The sequence below is a fragment of the Capricornis sumatraensis genome, chromosome 8, assembly GCF_032405125.1.
Source record: "Capricornis sumatraensis isolate serow.1 chromosome 8, serow.2, whole genome shotgun sequence".
Taxonomy (NCBI): Eukaryota; Metazoa; Chordata; class Mammalia; order Artiodactyla; family Bovidae; genus Capricornis; species Capricornis sumatraensis.
Genome location: NC_091076.1, coordinates 69,424,418 through 69,444,973, shown reverse-complemented (window position 1 = coordinate 69,444,973; position 20,556 = coordinate 69,424,418). Strand labels below are relative to the sequence as shown.

The 20,556-nt window shown below is 39.5% G+C and overlaps 1 protein-coding gene across 3 annotated transcripts; it reads right to left on the bottom strand.

Annotated features, from left to right (window-relative positions):
- Positions 1-986: 986 nt before the first annotated feature.
- WSB1 (WD repeat and SOCS box containing 1) lies at positions 987-15,204 on the bottom strand. Of its 3 annotated transcripts, XM_068976634.1 has the most exons (9): positions 14,907-15,204; positions 10,228-10,396; positions 8,946-9,214; positions 7,438-7,569; positions 6,099-6,199; positions 3,652-3,824; positions 3,088-3,201; positions 2,269-2,376; positions 987-2,029 (listed from the first exon to the last, which is right to left on the bottom strand). In XM_068976634.1, the coding sequence occupies exons 1-9, from the start codon at positions 14,944-14,946 to the stop codon at positions 1,870-1,872; spliced, it is 1,266 nt and encodes a 421-aa protein (XP_068832735.1). In that variant the 5' UTR covers positions 14,947-15,204; the 3' UTR covers positions 987-1,869. The 3 variants fall into 3 exon arrangements, with proteins under 3 accessions (XP_068832735.1, XP_068832736.1, XP_068832737.1); XM_068976635.1 differs by lacking the exon at positions 3,088-3,201; XM_068976636.1 differs by lacking the exons at positions 8,946-9,214; positions 10,228-10,396.
- Positions 15,205-20,556: the final 5,352 nt, after the last annotated feature.

Below are 20,556 nucleotides of genomic sequence, written 5' to 3'. Positions count from 1 at the left end.
CTAAAAGATCATAATTTTCTATCGCTCAGTAATTAAAGTAAGCATTTCTACAATGGTTCTCCAAGAACAAACCAAATAAAACTGGCTGCATTCATGAAGCATTAGTTCTCAAGTAGTGCCCTATTAAAGGGAGTGAAAAAGGTGGCTTAAAACTCAACATCCAGAAAACTAAGATCATGGCATCTGGTCCCATCAACTTCATGGCAAATAGATGGGGAAGCAATTGAAACAAAGAGAAAAGACTTTATTTTTGGGGGCTCCAAAATCACTGCAGATGGTGACTGCAGCCATGAAATTAAAAGACGCTTGCTCCTTGGAAGAAAAGCTATGACCAACCTAGACAGCATATTAAAAACCAAGAGACATTACTTTACCAACAAAGGTCCGTCTAGTCAAAGCTATGGTTTTTCCAGTAGTCATGTATGGATGTGAGAGTTGGACTATAAAGAAAGCTGAGAGCCGAAGAACTGATGTTCTCAAACTGTGGTGTTGGAGAAGACTCTTGTATCCCTTGGACTGCAAGGAGATCCAGCCAGTCCATCCTAAAAGAGATCAGTCCTGAGTGTTCATTGGAAGGACTGAGGTTGAAGCTGAAACTCCATTACTTTGGCCACCTGATGCAAAGAGCTGACTCACTGGAAAAGACCCTGATGCTGGGAAAGATTGAAGGCAGGAGGACAAGGGGATGACAGAGGATGAGATGGTTGGATGGCATCACTGACTCAACGGACAAGTTTGAGTAGGCTCCGGGAGTCGGTGATGGACAAGGAAGCCTGGCGTGCTGCAGTCCATGGGGTCGCAAAGAGTCGGACACGACTAAGCGACTGAACTGAGTGCCCTATAGTGGTGCATTTCTTCATTACTCTTGTTAAATTTGCTTGTGGTTGGTGCTTCCAACATGTTTAAGAAACATCTGCGATAGTTTTTTAAGTCTTTAATTAGAAAACTCAACAAAAATATACATTTTACATAATGCATACATTCTTAGTATCTGCAGGTAAGATAAATAACAGAAGGCAAAAGCAGATATACTGTATTGCTTCTCTTTGGCAAGTCACCAGTATTATCCTCTGCAGAAACATAGGATATGTGTATTAAAAAAGCAAAACAAATCCCCACCAGTCTTAACTGTCCCTTAGTACAAACACAATATTTAGCAATAATACAGTAGATGGATTTTTCAAATTGACTAAAATTTATAGTACTTTATTTATACCACAGGGGTTAAAGTAGCAAGCTGCTTTCCAAAATTAAGGCCAGCCGCAACAGTTAGGGGAAAAAAAAAAAAAGACATGCCTTTTTCCTGGTTATATCCTATTTTTAATTTAATAATGTCACATTCAAACTCTACCTCTCAGATGCCACTCCTAACAAAAACAAAATTCTTCCCTAAACAGAAGTTGTGTTTTACTTGCAAGTCAGTTGTCTGACCACCCCCAACCAAATATACGTTTTGTATGGTGCAATTCAGCTTTCTTAAGTTAGTATTTACCAGCTAACTCAGTGTTACAGAATAAAAAGTTACTTCCACCTTACAGCAAAGATACATACTGCGGCTCTACTGAAGCAACATATACATGCTGACACTAAGAATGAGAAAAGCAAAAGGGGCCATTCAACACATAGCAGCTTATATATAAATATATACATGTACGTATGTTTTCACAGTTAAATTTTAGAAAAAAATTTACATTTGATATGTTCAGAAATAGTTCTAAGGTCTATAAATAATATTTTAAAAGCTCAACTGATCAAAATGCAATACAAGAATGTATCAAATTAAATAAATCTCCTAAACCTTGAAGTCAGTAAAGCTTGAGGTTTGTGTAAAGTGTGTTCAGTCCCTAATACTAGGGAAGGCAGCGTCCTCTAAAGACGGTAGGAGAGAAACTCTAAAACTTTGGAAGGAACCGGCAGCTCCTGGACTTCTTGGGTGGGCATCACTCTCCGGATTGACATGCGACATAAATGTTGAAGGCTAGGGACTTGCCTTGGAGTTGCCCAAAAATACACACTTCCATCATGTGTCCTAAACAGAAACAAACAAAAATCACAGGCTCAGTCACACAAATCCACGTATTTCATCATCCTACAGTTCAAACAGTTACCACCAAGGCTGCGAGCTGGAGCCACAAATTGCACATTAAAACCTGATTAAGGAGACCTGCAAGAGTATTATAAAGAGCCCTTATGGAATTTACTGAGTAACATACAGGCTGCTTTGACTAAAGCCAACTTAAATTGCCTCTTAAGAGAAAAATCACTTACCCAGCAGCTAAAACACTGCCATCAGTAGAAAAGGCACAGCAAAGACCATTGCTCAAAGGTGCAACCTGCACAGGATAATCCTCATCAATTCTCCAGAACCTCACCATTCTAGAAAGGAAATAAATTGTCCAATAATTATCTAGTTGGAAATTTAAGGTAAAAGCAACTTTTAAAATTCAGAAAGAAATCACTCTGTGCTAAATCAGACCCTAGCCCAAACCAAAAGGAAAACAATAAATAACTCTCCCCATGTTTCTTAACATTCTAGAAAGATCGTAATGAGTCACTTTCTAAATCGATGTTCCCAAACTGCTTAGTGCCATATCCAGGCACATTGATAAAAGTATGGGAAAATGGAATGGCTGCATCTAGTTTCTGATTCTTACCAAAAGCAGCACATTTCAGACATGTGACATTTCATCCTTACAGTCCCAATTTCAGTAGGTACTAATGACTGTTTTTATCATTTATTTCATTTTGACAATGTCCTTGTTTCAACCTTTATAAGATATTACTTAAAAAAAGAAACCTGTCAGCTGAGCTAAAAAGCTAATTAAAAATATACCTAGTTTGCCTGAACTAGTTAATAAAGAACAAAGGAAAAGGCACTCATTATCTTCAGTTTACACAAATACTACTCAGGCCAATATTCTTTAAGACATACCAACATCTCCCAAAGTGTTGTCTAGATAAAAAGTCATTAAAACTCAAACTGTAGAAAGATTTTTTCATCCTTAAGAATGTTTTTTAAGTAGAAGAATGAAAGGAAATCTTTAAAAGACAGTAATAAAAATGTCAAGCTGTAATTCACACACTTACTTATCATCAGCAAGGCTTGCAACGTGCAATCCATCATGACTGAACGATACAGATCGTACCCATCGGTCATTTGCTCCTCCAGCAAATATTGGAGTGGGTGGGGGAAACAGGTGCCTGAAGTAAAAGACGTTTTTAGGGCAAGTGAGAGTCACCTCAAGAAACAAAACTACTTTGTACATCAGTCTTTGAATAGTTTAGAGTGGCCTTCATGAACACAATTGAGAAGACAGAGGAGAGTTGATCTACCCACTTTAAACGAAGTAATTAAACCTAATTACTAATCTCCCTTTTAGAGTGGTTTAAGACTCTTAAGACTAAGTTTACAGTTCCCCAACACAAAACTCTAAATATAATTACCACTTCTACAGAGTCACGTCCTGTTAAGTAACAAGATCTGTATCAAGACACATTATTAAAGGGCATAAATGACACCCAAATTTCAAATTACAATAGACTGTAAGTTTAGATGTCACATGTTAATGATTCTGATCAACTCTGGAACTTCTTAAACTACACTGATAGTAGAGAAGAATTACAGACTGAAATAATACATGCTATACCCACCCAAATTCCATCAGAATGGCTCCAGTGTGTGGATCCCAGATATACACTCGAGTATCGTAAGATGCCGTAGCCAGCAATGCTCCATCAGGAGAAAAGTCACAAGCTACAACATCGTGGTGATGCCCGTCTAGTTTTCGTATCATGGTGTATTTATCCATATTCCAAAGGAAAACCTGCAAGAAAAGGCACATGTTATAGCTTCACTCAGACATACAGAGGACAAAATCGCACATCTTAAACTAAAACAGCTAAATTTAATTAAAATTATATTAAATTAAACATTATAAATTATGAATAATTAAAAGAATATGCTCAGTGTCATAGTCAGATTAAAATCAGTTTTTAAGTTAATTAAGATAGACATGCAAATTCTATTTCAAATGTTTCTGTTAAATGTTAATTTAAAAATAAGCCTAAACACAAAAAAGGCAATGCAACTTAACCACAAAATTATACTGAAATCCATTTATTCCAAAAACTAATTAACTAAAATATACAAAAATAAATAGGGTTAAGTACTACAAACCCCCTTTTTTTATTTCCAGAAACTACCAAATTTTTTAAAAATATACAGACAGAAAATATAAGGTTAACAAATTGTTACTCCATTGGCATCTCCCTTTGAGATAATCACTTGTTTACAATAGGCTTGGGTCACCAACGTGAGCCTAGGAAGAGAAACAGATACTGCAAGCAAAGAGAATTTTTCACAGCCAAATGAAATTTCTTTGGCAAACAACAAGGATGTTAAACCACATTACAAAATGAAAATGCTAATTTACAAAAATAATACAATTAACATTTCTGTGAATCAAGATTTGCCAATCTTATTTTTCCCAAACCGACCACAATCATTAGTCATTTTAAGTGTAAAACATTTAAGTTATTTTAGTACTAGTTCACACATAGTTTTAGATTCTAAAGATCAGTGTAGTTAGACTGTGCAGAATAGCTCTGAACAGGATTCTAATGTTTACTTCAGTCTGTTATATTAAACATCAGCTTAGAGGTTTGTAACAATCCTAATAAAATAAACTCTCCTCCTCTTGGAGTAAAGCAATCCTTTTTGCTACGTTTTTTCTGCACAGACACAATATATTACTTCCAAAGAAAATAAATACAAACTTTCAGTTGGATCAAAGACTTAAGGTATCTCTAGTATCACAATGAATTCCAAAAAATAGCACAGAGAAACCATTTGAAAGCCAATTACATTACACTAAACTGGTTTCACATGTTAAGACTCCCAATTCTACCAGACTGGAAGATCAATTACATCAGAGGAGTCAGTTGGTTTCACTGCGGGGGGAATTATTTTTAATTATTTTTAAAAAGAAAAAAAGAAAGAAAGAAAAGCAGAAAGTGGACATCGACCAGCACCTGTGTACGTACAGTACACCTTGCAGCCGAATGCAAGGTTACTTCATCCTATGGTAAAGGTCGCCCCCAGCCCGGTAGCCAGAGATGCCACTCTTTCTGCCCAGCTAACACCATTGTGCGCCTGTGTGCGAGTGGTGCCAGCATAACCTCAATCACACCAATATTGCTGCCACCACCTGTGACAGGGAAAGCAAGAAGCATATGGAAAACACACAGCCTAAAATAGCAATGTCAACATCTAGCTTTGCTCTTCTTATGATTTTTAAAGAACTGAGTATTTTTTCCCTAAACTGTCAACATTTGCAACTATCATTTTAACACACTTCTTGGCTAAATAAAATCCATTTTAACCAGACTCCCACCCCCATTAATTCAAAGTGTATTGTGATCATCACATTTATTTGGACGTCAACCATTTTCATAAATACCTGAAGCTAATAAGATCTCTTTATACTAACACAGCTAGTTAGATAACTGACTAAAGGGGGGTCCATCAATAAGGATAACTCTCTTAAGAGTCACTTTATACTTAATCTGTCGACAGGTATGCTATGTAAGACAGACCATATAAAATTTAGATGAAATTCACTCTAGGACATACATGACTGTTATTTTTATTCTTATTAGATTTTTAAGTTACTTTTTTCAGTTAAATGTCCAGGACCAGCTGGGACTCAAAACTTTTTAAACAGCAAACTGGACCAAAAAAAAAAAAAAATAGAACAACAGAGAAGAAAATAATTAGCAAGGGAATGTTTTAACATTTGGACTAGATCTCTTCTACAACATATATACTTTCCTAGATCTTATAAAAAATAAAATTGCCATACCCCATATTTTACATATATCATGTCTAACTAAAGCAACCCAATTTCTCACTTTGTAATATTATCAATAACTATATTTATTTAATTTCCCTCATGCAAATTCTCCCCCATCATGAAATAACACATTTAAGATATTTAAGACACCGAGCACAGACTTAGTAGGTTACCAGATTTAAAATGATTTTGCATACATTATTACAATCCAATTCACAATAAATATACAGGAACTTTGACACATACTGCTTTACTGGCTCCCACTGAACACAGCATAGAAGAGTCAGGAGAGAATGCACAGCTATACACCCAGTTCTGATGGCCCCGCAATACTTTCATCATGTTTCCTGAACAAAAAGAAAATATCTGTGTTAACCCTGGAATCTAATTCAAATGACTAGCATTTCAAAAATGGCAGAATCACAAACTTCTAAGGGGCAGTGATCTATAACACTACAGCTCTACAACAGGGGTTGGCAATATACACCCAGTGCTTATTTTTGCACCTAAGTTTTACTGAAACACAAGCATGCCCATTGTTGCGGCCACAGAGGGGAGTTAACTACTGCAGAGATAGTATGGTCTACAAGCCTAGATAGTCACCATCTGGCCCTTTAAGAAAAGGTCAGCTGACTCTCTTAGTTTTTTATTTTTTTACCTTTTGGGATCCCTTAACAGCTAAGCAATTAGAGAATCGATAAATGTAGACAGAAGAGGTGCCACATGGTTTGGTAGTAGTGTATTGTTCTCTCAGGTAATGGTTACTACCCATAAGCCGAAACAAGTCTCCAAATCTGAGGGACTTGTTTCCTACTCCACTCAATTTAAGCTACACTTGTCTAAACAAGCCTGTCAACTTCCAGCTTGAGGCTGGAGGAGCACCAATGGATCTTAATGTAAGGTTCTAGTTAAAACTTAAAATTCTTTCACTGGAGGTTAAGAAGGGGGAAGAAATGCTCATCTCAGGTCCTCTCAAACAAGGCAGATTCCCCAAAACTTTGTAAAGGCACCACAATTACCAATGTTTCCAAAAAAGCTAAAACTCGACACTGACATTCCTTTTACTATATTGGAGGGTAAATCTCTTATTTTATAATTTCTTACTTAACCTATCCAAGTTATGTTTAGTATTTACATATTATAAATTCTGGTGTATAAATCATGTTTGAATTTACATTTTATTAATTACTAAGGAGTATCTTTCATTACATCAAGATCTTCTTAAATTTTCACTAAGCAAATAGGAAGTTGATAACCTTCCCCAATATAAAGGAAATAAACCAACACAAAACCAGTTCGAATAAAACCTTAAAACTGATATAGATTTTGTCCTCAAATAGTTGATACAGATCTGTGTAGTTAGTTTCCGAGTAATATCAGATTGTTTACTTAGAGTAACTGCTAGCTCCTATTCCAGGTCATATTTACAGTTTTGTTTGATCTGCACAGGGAAAAGGGGCCAAAGGACTAAGCAAAGAAAAGGAAACTATGATCATGTCACTGTAAACCTCAAGTGTTTGTAATACATCTCAGTAATAATACCCAGAAACTAATTCTTTTCCACAGCCTAGAAAGACAGACATACCATCATCTTTCAGGTCCCACACTCTCAGAGTTTTGTCTCTTGAAGCTGACACCAGGATCAAGCTCCCATCTGGAGCAAAAGTTAAATCTCTGACCACTTCAGTATGATCTACCAAGTTAAGGAGGAGTTTTCCTAAATGCAATGGAAGGTCAGAAAGAGGCAATGTTAATAATTTTTACCAGCTTTCATATATTTAAAAATCAGGTTTCTCATCATTAAAAAAAGAAAGGAGAGAAATAGATGGGGACCTCCTTTGTAAAATGACTTATTTATTAGTGTGCTTTTACTATTATCTTTAGATTCACTATTTACAATGTCTTAAAATGAATTATTTCAAAGATACCAAAGCCTAAATTTATTAGAAAAATTAAAAGGGAATTTCTGAAATGTGAACAAACTCTTGGACCAAGTCAACTTAATATCAAGAAAATCTGCATCATTTAAAATCTTTGTGGGACTTCCCTGGTGGCCCAGTGGCTAAGATTCCACACTCCAAATGCAGAGGGCCTGGGTCTGATCCCCGGTCAGGGAACAAGACGTGGCAGGCCACAACTAAGACCCCGTGCAGCCAAACAATTTTTTTAAAAAAACACCCTTGTATAGTAACAGCCTAAACTTTCAAACATAATCTCAATGAAAAAAAGTATTTATTCATTTACTATATGAGTTTTGTTTTTCTATGAAAAGTGATATGCTTACCTTTTAAACTTTTCCTCAGAATTCAATCAAATTTACTGATTCATTATCCCCACTCAATGTTAATATCGCTTGCTGTATTCTAATGTACATACTGTTTTAAAGCTCATTTTAAAAAATCTTTTAAATTCTGGAGTACAGACTATCAGTCTGAAACTATACATTTTAGGTAGTGAAGAGCACATTTACTTTTTTGGGGGGGCGGTGCACTGCAGGCATGTCTCATGTTTTTTGAGATCTTAGTTCCCAGACCAGGGATCAAACCCATGCCCCTTGCAGGGAAGCACCCGTCAAGCCCTAACTACTGGACTGCCAGTGAACTCCCCGGACATATTTACTTTTAACTGCCCAAAGAATTTATCTTCTCAACCTACCTGGTTAAACTTTAGATAAAATGTCACTAAAGCCTTCCAGAGGCTAGATAATGATTGCTGAAAACCAGATTTACCTTGAATGCCTCTAAGCTATTATATATTGAAAAAGTATATAAGCAAACATCTTGCAATTTGAGTCATAAAGCACATTACTAGTTTACAAGTGATAATTAACTAAATGTTCCTTAAGGCATGCCCTTCCTACTATAATATTCTCTGAAGAGTGATCAAGAAAGATGAACTCTATTTCCCTAAATTAAAACTATAAACTGCAGGTGCTATTTAGGCCAATAAAGATATATGTATAAAGACAGATTCAGAGGATCAATTCTTGCTTCTCCATAAGTTAAAATCCTCAAATCATATTCTTCTAGTGTCTACAAGCTATGCTCACATCATAAAATAATCAAGTTTGCTTTCAAGACTATGACTTCATACCTGTATATACATCCCATATTTTGATACGTCCACTGTTTAACCCTGTGGCAAGGAGTAGCTGATCTTGTCCAAATCTGAATCGATGCCATTCTATATTTACACAGCGACTCTGTTTCTCTGGAACGGATGATCCAAAAGCAAGACTCCAGACTATATCGCCACAGTCTATAATATGTTCACGAGGCTTATTTTTCTGACCACCATCACTGTTTTGTCTTGATAATCTTAAACCACCTGAATTGGTGATATTCTTGGTGCCATGCAAGAGACTGGTAAAAACAAAAAAAGCCAGATTGTCATCTAGTTATTATTTATTCTGGACTCCTGTGGATACTAATAAGTGTTTGCTAAAATAACTTCCATATTATTATAGTAATACTGAGTAACAATAGAATCCTTATAGATGGGAAAGGGAAAATCTGCTATTAGCTATGTGGGCATGACCAAATAAATTCAGACCAAAATCCTCAGTGTCTAAGAAAAAGTTCAACAATAAAAAGCAATTTCTAATTTTGTCATTTCAAATGTGTTTCAATATATCCTTATTGATGTAGAATCCTATATTAATTAGGGCTCTTTTCATTAACCCAAAAGTATAAACAAGCAGAAAACAAAAAAACTCTGAGAACATATTGTGAAGCTGACACCAGAAAACTGTCTAAATGCCGTAATAATCAGCAGCAATAAAGACATTAATGAATAAAACCATTAAGGTGAACTAGACACAAGAAGAAGGGAAAGACTTTAAATTCAGGGCACACATTTTAGAAATGACACTACGTGCGTGTGCTAGCTGCTCAGTCATGTCTGACTCTGCGACCCCATGGACTGTAGCCCGCCAGGCTCCTCTGTCCATGAATTCTCCAGGCAAGAATACTGGGGTGGGTTGCCATGCCCTTCTCCAGGGGATCTTTCCAATCCAGGGATTGAACTCAGGTCTCCTGGACTGCAGGCAGATTCTTTACCACCTGAGCCGCCAGGGACTTCCCTGGTGGCTCACACACATTTTAGAAACTACACTATCAAGGCACAATTAATCTGCCTTTTACTATATGGAAAAGAAAAACACCAAACTATCTGAGAAAATATTCTGTAATATATAATTAAGGCTAGACAATTCTTTCCACAGATTTTCTAACAAATACATTCAGCTTATGATCAAAACATATGTAAAACAGTCTTCATAAGAAATAACATAAAACAACGAAATAACTGTATTAGTCCACACAGAAAAAAGTAAATCCTACAGACAGATACAAAATACAAAAAAGAAGAGTCTTACAAGTTCTTAAGGCACTGGGACCACGGAACAAGCTTCACTGTGCGATGTCCTTGTGACCAGGCAAAGTACGAACCATCTGGGGCAAAAGCAACAGTCCAATTTTCACGACCACATTTCTTGTCAAAAGGAGCTGCTGGAGCTAAAAGTTCACCTATAGTACGTGATCTCACTAAAAGAAAAAATACAAGACATTGTGTATAACAACAATGAATTTGAGACTGTATCCATATTACTTTGGCATTAACTCAACTCCACTGACTTTCCCCCCTCTTTTATGCACTAAGCTCTGCATTCTACCCTTTGAAGAGAGATAGGCTGCATGAAGACCCCTTGATGATCATAAACATCTTTATAAGTTCTGGGGAAGTGATTTTCCTAAAATTTTCCAAATCAAGAACTTTTAAAGAAACTTTCAATTAAGTAAAAAAAAAAACCTGGTCAAATAAAAATAAGTAATGATCTCTCAGGGCTAGCAATTACTGAAGTCCTGACTTTCACACAGCGTTATGCTTTTTTTTTGGCTGTGCCAGATCTTAGTTGTAGCATGTGAGATCTCCCATATTTGTTGAGCCACGTGGAATCTAGTTCCCAGATTGAACCGGGGCCCCCTGCATTGGGAGCACAGTTTTAGCCACTGGACCACCAGGGAAGCCCCTGCCTTGTTTTCTTCAAATTACTAACATTTAAAATGCAAGAAACCAAAGTTGCTCTACAGGAAAAGTATCTTCTGCAAACAGCAGCTTTCAAAAACCATAATCCACTATAAAGTATAGTATTATATCACTACTCAATGGAAGCACTATCAAATGAATGGTCTAGTGAGACAAGAATATTCTTATCTTTTTCAGGTCACAAAAATCAAAAAATCCTCCAACCTGTACTTTAAAATGCATTATAGGGATTTCACTGGTGATATGGTGGCTAGGACTCTGCACTTCCACTGCAGGGGGCAGGTTCCCCTGGCTGGGGAACTAAGAGCTCACATGACAAGTGGCACAGCCAAACAAGCAAAAAATAAAATGCATTATATTTGTGATTCTCAAATAGTGGTCCTCAGTATCTTCCTAATGGGCCACCAAACTGATCCCCAAATGGAAGTAATTCTTTCGGTTTTTAAGGACAAAAAAGTGGAACAATTTCATGTCTTTTTATTTTTGTGCACATGCAAATGTGGCTGCTATTTCCTCGATTCTGGGACAGGATCTTCTTAAACCTGTCCCCACTGCTGTCTTGGGCTCGTCTTGATTTCAAATTCTGCCACTCTCCCTTTTCAGTTGTAAGTTACCTTCAGTTTAGTTTCCTGTTATCTATTTTGTGGTTCGCTTTGCGGTCAACTCTGTAATCTATTTTTTATGTTTTGGGCTTAAACTTTCCAACAACGTAGTCTACGTATTGCAATTCAAATGAGAGCCACTGATACTCTTACTGCAAGAGCAGATACACTTACGAAAACCCCCAAAATGTACTCATAGTCTCAATGTATGGCTTTACCAACAGAGAGCGTAGCATCTGGCATGCGACAGGGGCTCAGCAAATATTTATTGAACAAATATGAAAGCACATGTATAAATTCCCATTCTTAAGTGACTTAACTATTTCCTTGCCCAATTCTTTGCCACATTAAACAAATGAGATGTGGTTTAAAAAGTAAAACAAAACTGAAATCTGTTTTCCTGTAATACTCATAAATATGCACCTATTCTGGCATAGCTGAGATTATCAGAATATTTCCTTTTAATGACTCAAAATCTTCCTTCTTGCCATTCTACCCACTCAGTCTTGTGTCTGATCAAAGAGAATAAGAGATCCTGCGCTCACATGACATTCATATATTGAAGACAGTCATGACATCAGGAACTAAATCCTTTCACCATGATAAAATCTGGTGAGTTTTCAATCATCCCTTAGATTGCATTGTTTCAAGCCCATTCTCTATCTTCACTTTCATACTGTTCTGGATAAATTCCAGTTAATAATGGCCCTTAAAACAGTGGAACCTTTTCAATTAACACATTATTGCAGGTGTGATTTAATCAAAAGCAGATTTCTGCCCCACCCCACCCCCCCAATACCCCTGCCCCACTTGTATCAAAACAGCAACAATTTCACTGGCAGGAACATGACTTTAATATACAATTCACAAACCAGTGACACTCTTGATGCCTGCAGAATGATTTTTTAAAGCATACAAATGACAGCGTTCCCTGGTAGCTTAGTGGTTAAGATTCTGGGCTTTCACTGCCATGGCCAGGGTTCAATCCCTGGTCAGGGACTAAGATCCCAAAAGTTGTGCAGCAGTCAGACAACACACACACAAACAATTTTAGAGAAGGCTTGCTGCTTCACGTCCCCCTCCAAGCCTTCAAGCCCACAGTCTTATATCATCATTTTTGCGCCTGGCCCCGTGATCTGCAACCTCCGCCCATTTTTTTTCCTAAAGTGGAGCTGGGGGGGCTTCTCTTTAACCACATCTATCTTTTAGAATCCACAAATTTTAGAGGAAAAAAAAATTGAAGTTCACAAATAAGGGACGCAAGTTCTAAAATTCAACTGAAAAACATGCAATCATTTTCTTAAAAAAAGAAAGCCTCTGATTAAACTAGATGAATGTACTTATAGGGCCACCCTCAACAAATACTGCCAAATAAATACACTATACCATTACAAGTATTTAGCTAATAATTAGTCTGTGTTTCTTTGCTTATTAAAAAGATATATAAAATGATCATTGCATTTAACCAAATAATTTAAATACTTACTGGTACAATATTATACACTAGCACAAACTTTATAATGAAGAAAAAAAATCTCTTGAACTTTTATATATGACCTGCAACTGCTGAATGTTAGTATCCTAAGACAGTATGATTTAACAGCTTTGTATAATGGAAAGGCTGCCTGAAAGGGAAGCTGGCCATAAGATACAACACTATACACATCATCTGAGTCACTGCTCAACCAAGCAAACCAGATTCAGCTCCTTCACATTCTTCCCTGCAATTTCATAACCATAAAGGGAGGATCTGTGGCACAGCCTTGTGAAAGAGCGCTGTAGCTCTAGGCAGTAACTGCCTGTCATATAGACTTCTTTCATCAATCATGGAATCTTGCCTCCTCTTTCAGTACTTATTTTAAAAAGAAACAAAGAAACAAAAACCCAGACTTAAATCACTCATCCTCAGTGTCACTGTAAGTAGGAAAGAAAAAACAAACAAACCCCACTGGACTGAGAATAAGAACTTTTGACTTCTATATCCCACAGTTTTAACAACTGGACATGAATTTTGTCTTCTCTGTATGTTTAAAATAGTTATTAAAACCAGGGTTAAAGTCCCCTCCTAACCTGCCAGTCAACCTTATCCGTAAGAGAACAAAAGACCAGAATTCTAAGATAGCTGCCTCTAGATATAAAACTTCACCCACACACAGGATAGAGGGCCTTTTGGCTACTTTAGCTTCTTCCTTTCTCTAGAAAACCTCCTCCAAATATTCAAAAATGTTCACCAATTTAGTTGAACAACAAGGAAATGCAAACGCTCTCTCCTTAGTAGCTACCTCCAATTCACAGTGGTGGGGAGATGCTAAATCTATTTCATTTTTTAAAGTAAAAACTGCATATCTGTAGATAAATGTATTATGATTATCTATTACATATATACAGACATATACATATATATATTGGCTGCCCTGCGGGGCTTGTGGGATCTTTAGTTTCCGACCAGAGAATCCAACTCAAGGCTCGCAGTGAAAGCGCCCTGTCCTAGCCACTGGACCGCCAGGGAATTCCGCAAACTGCAGGTATTTAAATAACGTATATAATACGATAAGTTCAATGTTTACTAAACAGTCAAACCTCAATTCCCCTTAAAGTGATTCCACTTTAAGGTATTTTACCTTAAGAGAGAGGATTTAGATAATGTAAGGTGCTTTCAAGTGAGTCATTGGGGTAGGTCGGGGACCTTCAACATCTACTGGCCTGTCTTCGGCTTGGCCACTAAGCCAGTTTCCAGACAGCCTTTTCAAGAGTTCGCTCCTCTGTAAGTCAGCTTTTCTCCCAATCACCCTGCTCCTCCCTATATGAAAGATAACTGAGTCTCCTCCCCTGAGCTTGCTGCCCTTCTGAACACCATACCATTTTTAAAAACATTTTTTCCAAGCTGATAGCTGCATTCCTCTTTATAGTTGTTCGTATACACGAAGACCCACCCTTTAATAATAGCTCAGAACAGACAAGTATACTTCTCTTCATCGGAAACTTTTTAAGAGCCGGATCTTTTGCCCAGCCCTCCCCTGCCCACTCGACGCCCCAGGCCCTTAACCAAGAGAAATCCAGGAGAACGGCCCTGCTCAGACCGCCGGCGAAAAAATCTAGGGTGGGGGGAACATGTCCGCCCCGGCCACACGATCCCTGCAGCTCTCGCCACTCGGCTCTCCGGTCCTCTCTGCCTCCTCTGCGCGCCGCCTCCCTCCTTGCCAAGCACACAGTAGGCGCCGCTTCAATTCTGATCCCATTTACCCTCGGCGACACCCACCCGCAGGGTAGCTTCCTTCCTCTTCGCTCCAGGGCTCGAGCCCGACTCACTGTTCTTCCTCAGACTCACCCTCCTCCGGGGAGTCCCTGCCTCTCCGTCGCCCCCGCGCGCTCGCCAGCACCCCTCACCCACCGTCCCATTCCTCACCGATCTCTTTCTCGTTGACCCTCGGGGGAAAGCTGGCCATCTATGGGATACCGTCTGATTCCGGGGGCGCGATGCGGACGCAACGACAGAGAGTTAAGGCGAGCGCCGAGGGGCGTGACGAGGGCTGGGTCCCTCCCGGTCCCGGGGACAGAGGGGAGGGGCGGGACGGTCGCACAGGCTTCTGCCGACAGCCCCGGGAAAGCTCTGGGAGGCCTCTGACCGAACTACGGAGTTAAACCCAGACAATAGATGCTGGTCCCTTCCTCCCGCCTACGAAGGAAGACACTTCCCTCCGCACTTCCGAGAGCAAACGAGACACTGGAGACAAAATGGCGGGCGGCGCGGGGGATATCTGGAGGCCGGGGGCGGGGTTCGTGACGTCATAGCGCTATACCCCGCCTCTCGACGTTCGAGACGTGACGGCCTCGGCTCCGCGCCCCGCCCCCCCTCCGGGTGAGCGCGGGCGTTGTCCCGGGGACCAGACCGGTAGCCGGAAGAGCGCGGGGGCGGAGCAGGCGGAGGGCCCGCTGCGCCAGCCGAGGCCCCCAAAGCTAGGCTGGAACCTACGGACTGTGCGGCTTTCCTGGCCCGGGTCCCAGCATGATATTTATAAGTTGAAGCACCTTTGAAAAGTCAAACCGAGAATTGTATAATACATATTAGTTCACAGCTTAAAGATTGCATGAAATTTAAACTGACTGTACTGTAAGGAACAAAAAAGACATTTCAGGTTTCCACTCGGTTTGGCCACCTCCCCGGCCTTCTTGCGCTGGGGAACGGGAGGTTTCACGGGTAAAAACAATGAGAAGACAAGGAACATCGCAATGCACCGTTCGTCCGGCCGCCAGCGTTCTGACGTGAGCCAGCCGGTTTTTGGAAGGGCCGAGGTGACCCGACTTGAGGAACGAGACACGGGTGGGATGGCGTCCCGCCCCAGCGGGAGACCTCCTGGGCGGCCTTTGTCCTGCCTGCCTGCTCCCTGCGGCCGGGCCTTCCTCGGGGCTGCAGCGAGGCTGGCAGTCAGCAGTGTCGTGGCCACTGGCCAAGGCAGACCGCACCGAATCTGCCCAGAGGTAGCTCCTCCTTCACCCGAGGCCTAGGCCTCTAGGAGGCAGCTAACCATTCCCACAGCAGGGATGATGCAAGTGTCAGTGAGCCAAGTTGGTTCCGGTTTTCGGAAGACATATTTGCACTTTAATGGGCTCTTCTGTGGACTCTGAACCTAGAGAGTCTTCTTTCCCAAAATTGCTTCATCTTTTGTATTCCCTACCCTAGTGAACACGTCCAACCAGTCACCTAAGCCAGAAGCTGGAGTGTTTTTAGACTCCGGTCTTTCTCCGTGTGGCATTAGTCTGTCCACAAGCCCTGCCAGTATTTTCTCTTAAACTGTTCTGGAGTCTGTCTTCTCTGTTTTTAAACAGCTGCCAGTGTCTAGATTCAAGAGCTGTTTGTGTCATCTCTCTTAACCACGCTTTATAACCCCACACCCTAAGAAATCGCCATCAATACCTTGATGCATTTCCTCCTAGTCTTTTAAAGATTTACTAGCTATGTGTCCTTGGGCAAATTAATCTTCCCATGCCTCAATCTTCTCATCTATAAAATGGAAATAATATTACCAACTTCACAGTTTAGAGAATTGAATTGAATTCATTAAATTATGAATTGAATAATTGAATTTTGTTAATTCAATAAAACGTTTAGAACAGGGTCTGGCAACAAAGTGTCAGATACTAAGTATAACATAAATGTTACATACTATTTTTTTACATAGTATCCCAACTGACTGCAAAATTGAAAGATCAAAATCTCTTAGAAAATAAGGAATTAGGGTGAGAGTCCCTTGGACTGCAAGGAGGTCCAACCAGTCCATTCTGAAGGAGATCAGCCCTGGGATTTCTTTGGAAGGAATGATGCTAAAGCTGAAACTCCAGTACTTTGGCCACCTCATGCGAAGAGTTGCCTCATTGGAAAAGACTCTGATGCTGGGAGGGGCTGGGGTCAGGAGGAGAAGGGATCGACAGAGGATGAGATGGCTGGATGGCATCACTGGCTTGACAGAGGTAAGTCTGAGTGAAATCCGGGAGTTGGTGATGGACAGGGAGGCCTGGCGTTCTGCGATTCATGGGGTCGCAGAGAGTCAGACACGACTGAGCGACTGAACTGAACTGAAAGAACTATAAAAAACAACATAAGAATGTGTATATTCAAAATCATAAAGAATAGTTCTAGAAAGCATTGACTTCCAAAACAAAGCTGATCCAACACTAAAAAGAATGAATCTCATTCTTGAGTTACTTAGAAAACATTGCTGCTGCGTGGTTATCTACTAAGGCTGATTTAGTCATAATTTTTTATGTGGATATCATTTCTTTTGAAATTTTTGAACCAACATTTACTATCTTGAAATATAATCTTTTAAAAGTTTACATACTCTTATTCCATTTTCTTACATCTCAGCAAAATGTTATATTGAACAGTCTGGCATTTTCATGTAGTTATCTCTCTCAAGGATGTGTTTTTCTACACCATTTTCTTGTACTGCAGGGAAATACATAAGCATAAGAGAGGGGAAGCAAAATTATTACATTCTTTTGTTCAAGGAGAGTAACCATTTTCTATGCAAAGAATTAGAATTTTGGACTAGACTATGATATAAAATTTGCATCTTGCCTTTTTTCCTTCTTATGATAAAATAGTATTTTCCTATGTAGATTAAAAAAACTTTTCTCCACATCATTGTAGGTAGTTTTAACTTCATTTGGAGGTGAGTTTTTTTTTCCTTTCCTCTTTCAGAATATGTAATACATGATAGTGCAGAACGGTGGGCTGCTTCTGTAATGAGTCTTTCATTACTCATATGGATATTGTAGGTATATTTCCCTTGATATCATAAATGTGTCCAATTCAAAATTGTGGCATTTTGGGAAAATCCATACTCACCAAAAGCTATCATTTCAGGTGGGTTGCTGTTAAGCTTAGCAGCTACATAGGTCTCTGAAGTTACAAACATCTAAATTAGCTTTAAGTTAGGAAGGTTTCTTGCAGGATCTTATTTCTGAATGTATACCTTGATGGGAGTAGAAAGTAAGTGTCCCCTTCCTATAACTAAGGGAAACAATATTAACTTAAAACAACAAACATGACTTAAAAAAAAAAACACTAATAATTGTACAACAGAAGTTTGATGCCTATCACGATCAGAAAATCGAAACAACAAACCAACATCCAAAACACCAAATATTTCATTGTTTCCTAGTATTTTTTTATTGTTCCCTAGCATGGTTAAATGTCAAAAATGAAAAAAATTGCCAAAGTCTTTTGACTCCTTTGACCAAAACCAAACAAACAAAAAAGTTAAGAACAGCCTCATTGTTTATGCAATAGGAGATCTGCTTGTGTGCCTGTTTGTTTTGCTTTGGGGACCTTTGTATTATTGTTGCTACAACTCCCTCAGGCTAAGCCTTAAGACTTCATCCAAAATTATTCAGTGCTTGGGTGTGAGGGCAGGAATTTCAAATCTTGAGATTGTGGAAGTCTGGGATCCTGGATTTGAAGAGTACGGAATTTACTCAAATTTTAGCTGGAGAAGCATAATTTATACGCATAAACTTGGGCACTAATAAACAGTAAAAGATACCTCGATAATTGTAGAACATACAGGAAAAAATAATAGAGCCCAGAGGAAAAGTCTGGAGGCAACCCTTTTTGGCTGTGGTAGTCTTGCTGAAGATGAAATGTCTAGAAATGCTACACTTTACCCTGCTGTCTTAATTTTTCACTATTCTTCCTGATTTTACTTTTTTTTGGGGGGGGGGGTATGACAGTGTGTGTGGTATGAGCAGAATGTTAGTATCAGGTATTCAAAGATGTATGATGTGATCTTAGTTTACATCTATACTCAGAATGACTCAAAGTGTGGGAAATGGTGTAGCCAGTCTAGAAGTTTCTCCATCTATTTCTGAGCGAGAATTCTCCCAGCAGTTTATGGGAAATTATCATATTATTAATATATCCAAAAAGATAAGCAAGGTCCCAGTGTTCTGTAGGATTCTCAGAGCTTGTTGCTGAGCTTGTAACAGGAGGGCAAGGGGCAGGGCACAACTTTTGAGAGAATGTCATAGCCCAAGGACACAGCATAAACCAATTAGAATCAAATGGGTCTAAGAGGGCAGAGGAATGGACTTCTAGCCCTTGATCTTCTCTCAGCAAGCTACATGACACACCCAGAGGCGCCATGACAGTTCCAAGGCTCCATCAAAAGACCAAAAAGTGGCCCAACTCCTAGAAATCTCCAGCCCTTCCCCAGAATAGTTGGAATAATCCTCCCACTCATTAGCCCGTGAAATTACCCAGCCCATAAAAGCTGACCAAGCCGCATTTGAAGGCCACACCCACCTTCTGGGATGGCTCACCCTCTCTGTGGCGTGTGGTTCTCTCTGAATCTGAATAAATCCTCTTCTTACCTATCACTTTGTCTCTCACTGGATTCTTTCTGTGATAAGACATCAAGAACCTGAACTTCATGAGGTCCTGAAACCAGGTACCGTGGGTTTTGGCTGGGTTCAAGTCCCAGTCACATGGGTTCAAGTCCCAATCTGAGAGGTAAACAGTTTCAAGTTGACCCACCTCCATCCCCCTCCTCTCCATAACCCCAGACTCAAGGCACTCACACATTGTCCGTTCACTCAGTCCTGGACCTGTAGGAGAAATCAGTATAAAATGGAATATTCCATGCTGTGATGCAGATTTTCCTCATATCATTCATTTCTATCTTCCTGATGGAACCTTGCATTTTCATTTTTCTAAATGTCCCTGCCTGTGACCGTTTACTAGAGATTATAAGGAGGAAGAAAATTGTCTTTCACTGACTGCGTGAAAGGCAAGGGTTTCTCTTGTCCTCCCCTCTCTTCTTCGTTTGGAAAATGCTTCTGTACTCTTGTCTCCAGTTACCTGATTTCAGGACAACTTTTTCTTTGGTTGTGCCACACAACATATGGGATCTTAGTTCCCCCACCAGGGGTCAAACCTATGCCCCTACATTAGAAGTCTTAACCACGAATTAAGACTGGGGAAGTCCCTGAGACAAATTTTTTAAGTCAACTGTTTCTTTCTCCCTTCTTGTAGAGGGTGCCAGCATTGGCTGGAATTTGAATCTTTCTCCTCAGAGAGTCCTGTGGACAGAACATAAGCTGTCTATACTTGAGCTGCTGGCTGAGTCAGTCTTGCCCTGATGGAATGGATTTGAAAGCAAAATTTTATGATTGATAACATTACTTGCTAACATATGGATCATCGTTTCTTTTAGGCTGAAGAATTTCTGACTGATTTTCAACCCTTCTCCATATAATTTCTTTCTTCCTTTTTTTTTAAATAATTTTTTAAATGGATTCGCTGTGTTGAGTCTTCACTGCTCCTGGCCTCTTCTCTAGTTGCAGAGAGCAGGGGTTCCTCTCTAGTGGTGCACGGCTTTCTCATTGTGGTGAATTCTCTTGTTGCTCTGGAGCACAGGCTCAATAGCTGTGGCACACAGGCTTAGCAGTTCTGAGGCATCTGGGATCTTCCTGACCCAGGGATGGAACCCCTGTTTACTGCATTGGCAGGTGGATTATTTACCACTGAACCACAGGGAAGCCCTCATTTCTTATTC